The sequence below is a fragment of the Curcuma longa genome, chromosome 1 (assembly GCF_044706935.1).
Source record: "Curcuma longa cultivar G26 ecotype Majalengka, Jawa Barat chromosome 1, ITB_CL_G26_1.1, whole genome shotgun sequence".
Classification (NCBI taxonomy): Eukaryota; Viridiplantae; Streptophyta; class Magnoliopsida; order Zingiberales; family Zingiberaceae; genus Curcuma; species Curcuma longa.
Genome location: NC_133861.1, coordinates 24,635,714 through 24,648,394, shown reverse-complemented (window position 1 = coordinate 24,648,394; position 12,681 = coordinate 24,635,714). Strand labels below are relative to the sequence as shown.

The window sequence follows — 12,681 nt, the reverse complement described above, 5'->3', positions numbered from 1 at the left end:
ATACAGATCTACTCTCTTTCTGATTCCTTTTACAGTGTTTGTAGTTTGATACCTTGACTCTATTTCTTCTGTTATTTGCATACTTCTTATATTAATCGTGTTCATATCATGCTTGACCTTATTTCCGTTGACCTTGGATTAATATTCCTGGCTGTGTTTCTACTCTGGATATGACATTTGTGATCATTATTGTTATAGTTCTTTCCTTATGCTAATGACTATGAAAGGAACATCACATCATGACGCCTGATAACGATTGTAAATTCCAATGATGTGGGTCTATCGTGTCAGTAGTTGGCCTTTAGTAGTATATTTATATAGGTGGTTATGACCCTTACTTCCATCATATTGATGGCGACTGTATGGCAGTGTACGCAGTCCGGGACGAGTATAGAGGACAGATATCGGCCATAGGATATGTAGCTTATCATAGCTACGGGATCAATGGACGCGGAGCACTGATCCCCCGATTTGGATCACCGGACTACTTTGTTGTAGGGCACGGAGTACTGATCCCCCGATACCGATCATTCCCAGTCTCAGATGCTTGCACAAGTGCTGTAGCGAATGGGGCAGTTGCATCATGCATATGCATATCATACGCATGTTATATATATGTATTGGACCGTACTGATCCTGCATTTGATTGTTTACTGTTTGATTCCTGATTGTTGCACTCTGTTTGACATGTCATTCATATGGTGCATTACATGAGACTATTCTAGTTGCTTACTACCTGCAGAGTTATTTATGATATCTTGCTGAGCTTTGGTATGTATCTTTATTATCCTTATTTATTTATCATACACTATCTTTCTATATTACCCACTGAGTATTTTGTACTCACCTTTGGACCCTGGGATTTTTCTATCTTCCCATGTAATAGGTAGGAGCTTACAGATGATGCCGGGGATCTGCCGGATGCTTCCATCTCACATCAGCAGTTTAGTGGATTTACTTTACTTGTTAGTCGTGGTTCGATTTGGTTGTATTAAAATTTATCAAATTCGATATGGTTGTAGATAGATTATATATACTGATGTGGTTTTTATCGTGTTTTCCATTGCGTGGAGTTTCCTCTCATGTGGATTTCTGTACATACGGTTTTTCGACTTTCTCGTGGTAAACTATTTTAATATAGGATGTGTATGCATGTGTGTATGATCGGCCGTGTAGTCCATATTTCCGGCCGCATGTGGCCGATGTATATTCATGTTTGTATTCAGGGAATTGTCAGCGATACTGGGGAGGTGCTGTCGAAATTTTTCGGACGGCTATCTCTCGGGTCGTGACACGGGCTACAACCCGGGTAACGTATTACTAATACGTGTCTCCGCCTTTGGATAGGATCTAGGAAAAGTGAACGACAATGAGATCAGTCAACTTCACATTTAAGGGTAGACCAAAGGATCACGATCACGACAGAAGCCCACAGGACAGAAGTAGGCTATGTGATTCGATGTAATGGCCCCAACTTACACCAACACAAACGATACCCATAGCTAACCCTCCACCCCAACTCAGTTTGGGTGTTTATGCCTCTAGTGCAAAAAAAAAAAAGATAAATCCCAGTCAGTCTCATGGACTCAATCTCTGGGGGTGGCCGGTCCAGTCCCACGGAAGTTTCCCACCGACCACCAAGGTAAATCGGGAAGCGCATACGGCGGTCAATACAGATGCCCAGCATCCTTTGATTGTGTTCCCCATTTGGAGGAAATTATGCCACTAGTGCAATTCAGTGTCGTATTAAACTTGATTAAAATTATTTTAACATAATCAAATTCATCGTAAAAATAATGGCAATCAATCAACTACTGCAACGTTATTTATGATAAATTTAACCATATTAAAATTATTTTAATTAAATTTAAATAATTTTGATCAAATTAATTTTTAAAAAAATTTATATTTAATTTTTTTTAATTAATTAGAATTTTCATGTTATAATAGTTACTTGTTACATCAGCATAAAAAATAAAAATATCTTTGATATAAAAATATGATGAAATGCCCTTTTTAATATAAAAAAAGAATATTTTTTAATGATTCTGATAATTAAGATGAAGGGGAGCCTTAGCTCAATGGTAAGGTTGCTGCCATGTGACCTAGAGGTCACGGGTTCAAATCCTGGAAACAGCCTCTTACCAAAGGCAAGGTAAGGCTGCGTACAATGGATCCTTTCCCCGGACCCCGCATGGCGGGAGCTTCGTGCACTGGGCTGCCCTTTTTTTTCTGATAATTAAGATAATTCCAATGCCTTTTAATTTTTGCTAAAAAATATAAAATAAAAACAAAATAAACGACCTTACAAAATAGGTTGATCATCTTCTTATTAGTGGTTGATATTTGGAATTCTGATGCCAAAATCATGCCTTTTTTTATAGTGGTTAATTATAATTTTTCGATTTACCTTATGATATGATTGAGATAACTATAATTTCTCGATTTACCTCCTTACATATAGTCGTAGGATGGATCATGTGGGACCGCTGAGATTGACAGATTCTATTGTTTATAGAAGAGATAACAAATTCCATTCGCTTAGTGTTTTTAGTCTTTTTCGCTGCCAGTTCTACATCGCCGTCGTCAAGTTGCTTCCACCGTTGGAACTCACTTACAGTACGCACTGCTGGACAAGTAAAGTCTTTTTTTTCTTCTTCTTCTCCTTTGTGAATTAATTTGAGTCCTTTTGTAATTTAGTCCTAGTACTCTCAATATTTTTAGATCAATTCTTTTGTAAATAGGAAAAAATAAAATAAAATAAAATAATAGAAAAGCAAAAGAAAGAAAAGAGATAAACGGACGATGCATATTGCTCAAGAAGAAAACTCTCCTACATTAAAAGATATTAGGAAACCCAAAGCTTTTACTATGATTTCCCTTCATCGACCTCGTCATATATATGTCATAAAACCAATCAAAATCCACCAATTGATTTTGATCCGTTCAAACAAACCTTCAACAAGTGCACTTGTTGGATTGTATATCATGACTAGAGGGGTGAACAAACTCAAAATATGATCCAACACAAGGAACCAATAAATGAATGATCTTATTCATGATTAAATTAACTAATGATAATAGTTTTACAACACAACAAAAATCAAAAAGTGAAGACCAATTGATTGATAGTGTTAAGTGAGATAAATTTAAAGACTTCAAAGGCTATACAAAGAATTCTAAAGACTCCTAAAGTTGATTAAATAGAATTGAATTCATTTGTAATCTTAGGCTTGTAAGATGTTCCACCACCTCCGATAGTTGACTAAGAAAGAAAATTGTCTGCTACGACATGTTAAAGCTAATGTGCTCGTGTTTGGTAAGTTTGATTGAATGTTTGTTTTATTTCCACTACTAATATCGTGTTTAAAACCTTGCTAGTTTGGAGCACGAGTAGATAGAATCAACCTTGAAGATTGTACGATCGCTATTCACCCACTTTGGGTCGACCATCCAATTCTAGCATACATCAATTATACCATGGTTGTTTTACGATAGATTATAGAACTATATCAATTATATATTAAAAATGGCTTGAACCTCAATTTAAGACTTGTAGCCAAATGAATACCTTATAGTGTCCGGAATGCACTTCAATCAAGCTAGACCACAAGTTAGCTAAGTTACCTGAGGTGGATGGAATTGTACAAGGCCGGCATAGCTCGGCTGATGTGTTTTTGGTTAGACTGTGATAACCTTGACTTCGACGAGGCAAATAGTTGCACTATATTAACATTTTGCCTACATGAAGTATCCAATATAAGACCAGTATGTGAATAGAATACAAGACACATTAGACTTACAAAATAAATTACATTAACTTGTGTAAAATAAATTGTGAGGTTAGAGAAACAACAGAACAAACAACCAACAACAACAGATGCTGCAATAAAATTACATTACTAGCTCCAAACAAGGTCAACTTTGGAGAGGCAACAAGGTAATTAAGTAGCTATCTGTAAGTTTGAAATATTCACTCACAGAACATCACTTCACAGTATTGCCATCAATCCAAGAGCAGCAAAGATCCGCCTCCCAGATGGCCATAACCGGCCGAGGAGCCCTGCCCTATCTGGTTCATATATACTCTCCGCAGCATTGCCATCAATGTGATCCTTATCACCAGGTTCTTTTTCCAACATGGTGTTCTGAGTTTCAGGCTTTGAGTCATCAGGAGTGCTACCATCTTTTACATCACTCCCGACTTCAGAAATTTCTCCAGGCTTCTTGTCAAATAGCCCTTTGAATTGTTTCCTTGCTTTCCTTTCAGTCTCCTAGTTGAAGGAGAAAAAAGTGTGAATCATGATCAAGTCAAAGATAGGCTAAAAACATATATTGTAGAACAAAGGCCTGTACCTGCTCCTTTTGTTTTAGCTTAAGAAGGGCAGCTGTAGCATCAGGTTCTGCAGTTTTATCAACTTTCATCATCTAGATGATTAGAAACATTAGCACATGCTTTCCGATAAAATCAAAATAATGAAGTATGTAAATCCTGAAGGGATATAACATACCATTTCAAAATCTTTCTTTGCTTCTACAAAATCTCCAAGCAACATGTATGCCATGCCACGTCGATACAAGGCCTTGACATGTGCAAGGCTAGCATCTAACACCTGCCCTTGGAATGAAACGATATCAGCAAATTGCATCACCAATTACTTCATGTTAACACTCCCAAAAATGTGTAAAGGCATAAGCAATTTATCCCAATTATCCACACCATATCATCATTCAAGATGAGACACATAAATCAGCCTGTTGAACTCTATTTAAGGTTATATAGTACTAATATGTAAATCATTTAAGTCACTTTTATTACCATAAGTATGAGTTTCTTCGATCTCCATAGTTCCACGCATCTACTCTAATCAATGTATAACTTATGTAACTATAGCATCTGTTAGTCCTTTGAACATGTATATACAATATTAACCTATTTTCTCATTTTATGCTATATTTGATTTGCACCTAATCACTCTCAAATCAAAAATATTTTTTTATATTATCATTTTATATATTTTATAGCATTATCATATTTGCTACACTAAAATATTTTTATTCACCTCTTCCCCACAACACTCTCATGCATAAACTATGGTGGATCATATTAGTCTTATAATCTTATTTTTAGTCTAGAGGGTACAACCTCGATTTTCTCTCTAATGTTCTCAATTTTTATCCTATCTATCCTCGTATGTCTACATATCCATTTTATTATCCTCATCTATGTGACTCTCATCTTTTGCTTATGGGTCTACTTCATAACCCAATATTCAACTCCATATAACAAAATCAAAATGAGTGTCATTATAAACAAAATTTCTCGATGAATGATCATAAATGCCCAAAGAGAGCATGTCATTGCTTTACTCATGAAGTATAGATAAAAAATTATTATAAAAAAAACTATAAGTGAAAGGCAAGGAAAGTAAGAATATGGAATGACAATGTGAAGTGTATGCAACATGGAATTTTCCAACACTTTATGGATTGATGAAATGTTTATGCAACATGGTGTTTGAGAACACTTTATGAGCAAATGAAAATCATCCTACTCATCTCTAACCAAGATGTCATAATCTAATAGTGCACTTGGTTCATAGAATGGAAGAGGTAAGAAATAGAATAGCTATTGCTAAGCAATAGTGTTGTTAAAATTTCACTCAGTTAATGAAATTGGTTTAACAGGTTAGGTCTGGTCAATCAACTCATTGGCAAGTCAATATATCAAAAAAAAAAATGGAGCATCGGTATGACAATGTGGATCATGTCCCCTTTTGATTCTCGACCCACCCCTTTGACTATTGAGGCACCACTTCGGGTGGGAGAGGTATCCTTTTGGTACTTCTCAGATAAGAAAATTTAAGGCCGCGGTGAGGGCATAAAACCTTTTCCTTTTTTAAAGACTATTGTACCACCCATGGGCTTATGGTTTATTGGTAATTGTCTCCCAAGATACAATGAGATACAACTCCAAATAGGACTCCAAATTTGAGTGTTTGGTGAACTTCTAAAATCTTAGAACTCTTTAGCGAGGAGAGAAAGATACAAGAACTCTAGAGGAGAAATTATAACTTGAGAATTGAGAATTGAGTGAGTTGAGAGACGAGTCTTGTGTATATAGTGATGGAGAAATAGTGTAAGCAAGTGTGAATGAGCAGTGTAATTGAAGTGAAAGAGATGAGCCAAATGATGCAAACAAGTGATAATATCCATTAAAAGTTTATAAATGCTGAAATAAAGACTTCAAAGCTTAACTTTTAATTTGACATACTTCAGAAAATGATGAGCCTATTTGGGAAATGATATAAAGTTCATCAATTACAAATGATTAAAATTTGAAAGTCAAAAGTCATCTATAAATTTCCAGCAATTCTAATGTGTTTTAACTTCCAACACTTGGAACATGAGAGTATATTAAGATTATTTAAAAGTCCTTTATATTTCTTATGTGAGTCTTTATAAGTCCTTTATGTTTCCTATGTGAATCTTGATGAGTCCTTTATGATTTCTATGAGTTTATCTACTAGTGTATAAATATGTATGCTATTGTAATGATGGAATATGAAACATAAATTGCATTTTTGAGAATTCTTTAGGTTGTGTGATGCAATCTCCTTATGATGTGATGCCTCGAAACCCTTAGGCGTGATACTTAAGTTTCTACAATTTTTCTCCAAATAGGCATGATTTCTCCAGTTCAAGGCTACTACTATATGTCCCTCTCCTCTCAATTCAAACCACACAAAACACCTACTAAGGCTATTTCCATTTTGTCACAAGTCTAAAGACTTCAAAGGGAAAGGCTAGGATATCGACACGAATATATATTAATGATGGACTGAAATACCATTTCATGCTAGCTCCATTGCTTCTTCTTCTATTTTTTTTCTTCTTTCTCTGTGCCTCTCCTTCCTCTGCCTCTTCTTCCTCTTGCATTCAGCCACTTCCTCTTCTTCTTTTGCCTCTTCCACTCCACTTGGTTGGCACAGACCAGCACCAACTAATACTGACACAGGAACTTCTTATTTTGGCTAGTCACTTGAACATCAACATGAAAAAAAAAATCAAAACTTTAGTTTTTAGGAAAATGGTCAAAAATGTGGATTCTCAATGACCATAATGAGATGAACATCTTGATTAATATTGAAATTATAGTTGCATTTTCAATGTGAGTCAATATCATTTTTAGAGAAGTTATATTGTTCACTTGAGGTTGGCATTACAAGTCATTTTGATGAAATTTAAAATGTTTAAAATGTGAATCGTAAGATTCAGATAAAAAAGATACAATATGTTAAAAAAAATAATTCTATCTTATTCAAGATAGCTTTAAAATCTAAAAATATTAAAAATAATATAATATTTCATTTACTAGCATAATAGTATAGATGGAGTAACATGATGCTAATTCAAACAAAATATACCGCTTCATATCTTTCATTATCATTGACTTCGAGATTCCAATCTATTGAAGCTTTATAGTTAATGTAAATTGTATTAGTCCTTTTCTTCTTTTTTTAATGAATTTGGTTTAATTTCAATTATGATGGAATTAATTTAATTTCTTAATGATATTTCCTTTTAGTTGGTTAGATTTCAATGCAATTTCTTGCTTATTTTAAAAATAGTATAAAGTTTGTATAAAATCATATAGAATAGAGCTAAATCTTCATGCTTCTTTTCACTTCAAGAATTGTATTGTTTTAAAAAATGTAATTGTAAGGTATCGTACAGTATGAATCATGAATCCTATGATTCAAACTATGCATAAGTGCATAAGAATAATTATTCATCATACACCTACCTTTTTAACTAGTTTCATTGTGCTTCCCAAACATGTTATGTTAACTTAGGTAATTAAGAAAAACTGATAGTTTGTTAAATGTACACTTCATACGCACAACATCAACCTTAGTGGATTACCATCCCAGTCACATTATCCCTTTTGATATAAGTAGGATTCCAACTCCTCACAGAAATTAGTATTTTTTATATAAATTTTTAGATGGTATTTATTTAATTGACAAAGTTACGATAAATTGACATTACAACATGTGAATGTGATTGCTATTCAAACGTAAGTCGACCTAGGCTTGTGAACATTGTTTTCAAACATGTACAAGCTCAAAAGAGGGTTTAGAATCATATTAGATGAAATATAAATGGCAAAGTGCAACCAACAAACCCAAATTATGTTGGTAGATAAGAATCATATTAGATGAAATATAAATGGCAAAGTGCAACCAACAAACCCAAATTATGTTGGTAGGATACAAGTTAACTATGTTGGTGGATACAAAGTGTCAGTTGGATACACATTGACATATTAGTCTGAGGGACTATTGATATTCAAATTGAATTGAGATATTAAATGACACCATTCATTTGCTAATGATCTAAAGAAATAAAAAAGAAATGAGATCGAGATTAAAAGAATCCTTCCTGGCAAGAGCATGGGTCCTATGATTAAATTTTATTTTAAACTTCTTCTATTTGACTTGTTTGCTTCTAAAATAAAAGAATATAGAAATGAGACAGTAAATTAAATTAAAATCAAAATATCAATATTTAATCAAATGAAATGTTTCATCCATGGTTTGAAATCTTGTACCATGTTGGACGAAATGGTCGAAATGTATCATTCTAATAAATCACCGAAATTCAATACCATTTAGCATCAAGGTTCAAAATTTCGAGGCCTGTTGTAATTTTGGTCTTGAACAAAAGATATTATCCTAGTATCGTCTCAACGAACCAATGCATGTATGAGTGACAAATTGGAAATTGAAGGAGAAAGGAGATGAAGCAAAGGAGACATTGTCAGTGTTGAGTGATATCAAGTTTTCATAATTTATCAAAATGATATGTTTCGACCATTTTCTCTCACCATAGTATAAGATTTAAAATCATACTCGATGCAATACGACACAAACAATGTCTCCTTCCTATGCTTCATCTCCTTCCTCCTTTAACTCCAATCCATTACCGATACCATGTATCAAAACATCGATACGATATCGAATATATATATATATATATTTCCAGGATAATAACTGTAAAATAATATGAAATCATGCTTTATTACAAGAAATAAGCCCTTATTTATACATGAATATAGGGACCTATTCTAGGAGAATTATTCTATAAAGAAAAATAGAATATTTATCCCTAATAGAATATTTATCCTTAACAGAATACTTATCCCTAAATATTCTAACACTCCCCCTCAAGCTGGAGAATATAAATCATATGTACCCAGTTTGTTGCATATGTAGTCAATTCGAGGACCTCTCAGTGACTTGGTGAATATATCTGCTAGTTGATCCTGTGAGTTAACAAAACTAGTAGATATTTCACCAGATATAACTTTTTCTCTGACAAAGTGACAGTCGACTTCAATATGCTTTGTCCTCTCACGAAAAATTAGATTCGAGGCGATATGCATGGCGGCTTGATTGTCACATATAAGTGACATTTGTGTAACCTCTCCAAATTTTAGCTCTTGAAGCAATTGTTTGAGCCATATAAGCTCTTGACTGGCTATGGTCATAGCTCGATATTCTGCCTCTGCACTGGATCTTGCCACAACATTCTGCTTTTTGCTTTTCCAAGAAATAAGGTTATCTCCGATAAATACACAAAAACCAGAAGTAGATTTCCTATCAATAGGAGATCCTGCCCAATCTACATCAGAATAGCCTACGACTCGAGTATGTCCTTTGTCTCCGTACAAAAGACCCTTTCCTGGAGCACCTCTGATATATCTGATAATGTGTATCGCAGCATCCCAATGTTCCTTGCATGGAGAGTTGAGAAACTGACTTACTACACTTACTGCAAAAGAGATATCCGGACGAGTAATAATAAGGTAGCTTAATCTCCCTATTAATCATCTGTATCGTTCAGGATCTAGAAGAGGCTCCCATGATTTGACATGAGCTTGACATTAGGATCCATAGGTGTGTCAACTGTTTTTGAGTTTAACATGCATGTTTCTTCTAGAATATCCATTGCATACTTCCTTTGGGATATGATAATCCCATCTTTGGACTGTGCTACCTCTATCCTTAAAAAATATTTGAGTTTGTCGAGATCTTTTGTTTGAAAATGTTTGAAAAGATGCTGTTTCACCTGTGAAATACTGTTAGTGAGAGCCCTAGAGCCAATCATCATGTGATGATTGATGTATGGACTCAATGTATCATATTTTATTTATTTTATAAAGGCATTTTCATTGTGATTATTATACTTACTTGTATTGGTGCCAAATAACTAAGTATAGTAATGTCCTTGAGTAGTAGGTTCATATCTATATCAATCGATTGGTTGAATCGATAGTGAGATGATATAGAGAACACTACTCTAAAGCATTCCTAGTCAAGTATTAACATTCAGGGACAATGTTAATGCATAGAGACTAGCATGTAGGTCAACATGATGACTTGATCTCACAAGTCATGGATATGAGATATCAAGTTGACACATGGGTATGCATTGGAGAATGTATACTGAATGACCCGCCATGAGAAAGTATCATGGATCGTTATATGAGTGTCATATACTTTCTCATGTGGCTATTAGTATGACTATTAGTCCTTAGACCTGAAGTCACCATGGTTCCCAACATAAGGAGTTACATACTTTGGCTTCGTCAAACGTCACCCGTAACTGGGTGGACTATAAAGGCGATTACTGGGTATGTAACAAATTATGTAGTGGGATGTGAGTGATGTAGATGGGATCTATCCCTCCTATATGACGGGAGTGATATCTTAGTTCTTGATAGAGTGAGACCACTAAAGTGCATGACCATGCCCAAATGAGTCAACATGAGATGTTGAGCTCGTTTGATTGAGTGAGTCTACTTGGAGTTCAAGACATAGATTGATTAGAGGATGACACGGTCTATGCCTCGGTTTAATCAATCTTGATATCAAGGATAGAAGGACATGGTCACATATTGTGAGAGTCACAATTAGTAGTCACAAGGTGATGTTGGATCTCAACATTCTTGTAGCTTGGGTAGTAGTGATGTGTTGCTAGATACCGCTCACTACTTATGCACCTAAATGAGTTTAGGGCATTGCCAACGTTACAAGAACCTATAGGGTCACACTCAAAGGGCAATTAGGTGGAAATTAGGTTCATGTGATGAACCAAGAGGATTAGATTCATGTGATGAATCAAGTTGGGTTAGGTGTAATCCAAACTAGACTAGTGGAGTTGATTTGATCAACTTTGGGAGATTAGAAGTCAAGTTTGACTTGACTTGAGAAGGAGAAATTTTGGGAGTCAAGTTTGACTTGACTTTGTGCCATGTCATCATAAATGTTGACTTGACTTTTTGCCATGTCATCATTCTCTCCCTCTCCTCTTGCTAGCCAAACAAAGCTAAGGTGCTAGCACACCTTTTGTTTCGGTTTTTCCACCCATTTTGTCCGAGTGGATACCATAGAGGAGACTACGCGTGTAGCTCTTGAGATTCGGCAACCTTTTGGACGAGCGGGATACGCGAAGGGCACGGACCGAGGGTAACGTTCTCATCTTGTAGATCTAGTGTAGATCTAGGTTTTAAACATGTGCATGAACGTATTTTATGTTTTATCTTCGCACGGATCCAATGGCAAGGGTGTTCCGAGGTTTTCTGCAATTTTTACATGAAAAAAACACGGAGGTAATTCCTCGTTAAATTTTTATGAATTAATTTGATTTTTACATAAAATAATCGTGAATTAAATTGTTATGCGGTATAATTGAAGATTTTATTATAATTTCTATGATTTGATGGTAAATTTTACATTAATTGAGTTTATTTGATTTTAGGGCTCAAATCGGATCAAGTTCGAGCTCAACCAAGATCAAATCGAGTCAAATTTGCCAAATTGATCAAGCCAACATGGAGGACATGATCTAGATCGAGCCCGATCAAAATTCCAGAATTTTTCGCAAACCCTAAAGCCCTAGATCAAGTTCAGATCATCAAAATCAAAATGGACGGCCAGGATTTCATGATTAATCAGGGATTAACTATATAAACAGAAGTTTAATCGAGAATCGGGCGCCGCTACTGTGCATCGTCCCGACGCCGTCCCTTGCTTCGCGTCGTACCTCCACGGGCAGCCACTTCTTCCCAAACCACTTCCATTGCGTACCTTGGTCCTTGAGGAGTTCAGCACCGGCCGATTGGGTGGATTCCGGCTGCGGGAGGAGACGCGACGGTGAGGGTTTCGCCGGCGGCTCCGTGCTCTGTTTTCGCCAATTCCAGCCATCCGCAGATCAATTCGAAGCCGCGATTCTCTGGGGGGTTCTCGGAGGATTGTGGAGTAATCCTTTCATCATCAAAAGAGTGACCGGGGCAAGTGAAGAAAACAAATCCGACGCCTGAAGCTCGTGCAAGGGGTCTGTTTCTGCCGGAGAGTTCTTTTCTGGTTTTTTCAGTTTAGTTGTTTCCCGCATTGTTTGATGATGTGTAGAGCTTAGCATTAGTGGTTCCTACAACTTTGGTTTGATTTCTGATTTCCACCAATTTGAGGAAGAAGAATTGCACTTAAAGATTGTTTCATGTATAGTTTTAAGCATTTCCATTTTAAATCAATAAAATTTGCATTTTAGTTCATTTACCGAATTCTAAATTTGCATTTCATTTCAAAATACCAAAACCCCCATTTTTATAGAAAA

At 35.5% G+C, this 12,681-nt stretch overlaps 1 protein-coding gene across 1 annotated transcript; it reads right to left on the bottom strand.

The window, feature by feature from the left end:
* Positions 1-3,992: 3,992 nt before the first annotated feature.
* LOC141826695 (peptidyl-prolyl cis-trans isomerase PASTICCINO1-like) lies at positions 3,993-12,272 on the bottom strand. The gene is made up of 4 exons (XM_074713978.1): positions 12,156-12,272; positions 4,512-4,613; positions 4,357-4,428; positions 3,993-4,274 (listed from the first exon to the last, which is right to left on the bottom strand). The coding sequence occupies exons 1-4, from the start codon at positions 12,270-12,272 to the stop codon at positions 3,993-3,995; spliced, it is 573 nt and encodes a 190-aa protein (XP_074570079.1).
* Between the last annotated feature and the right edge of the window lie 409 nt (positions 12,273-12,681).

Coding starts and splice junctions, on each gene's coding strand:
- LOC141826695 (XM_074713978.1), bottom strand. CDS start 12,272: ATGGCTGGAATTGGCGAAAACAGAGCACGGAGCCGCCGGCGAAACCCT. Junction 4,614..12,155: donor TGAACTCCTCAAGGACCAAG/GTACGCAATGGA, acceptor TTCCAAGGGCAG/GTGTTAGATGCTAGCCTTGC. Junction 4,275..4,356: donor AGCTAAAACAAAAGGAGCAG/GTACAGGCCTTT, acceptor TCCTTCAACTAG/GAGACTGAAAGGAAAGCAAG.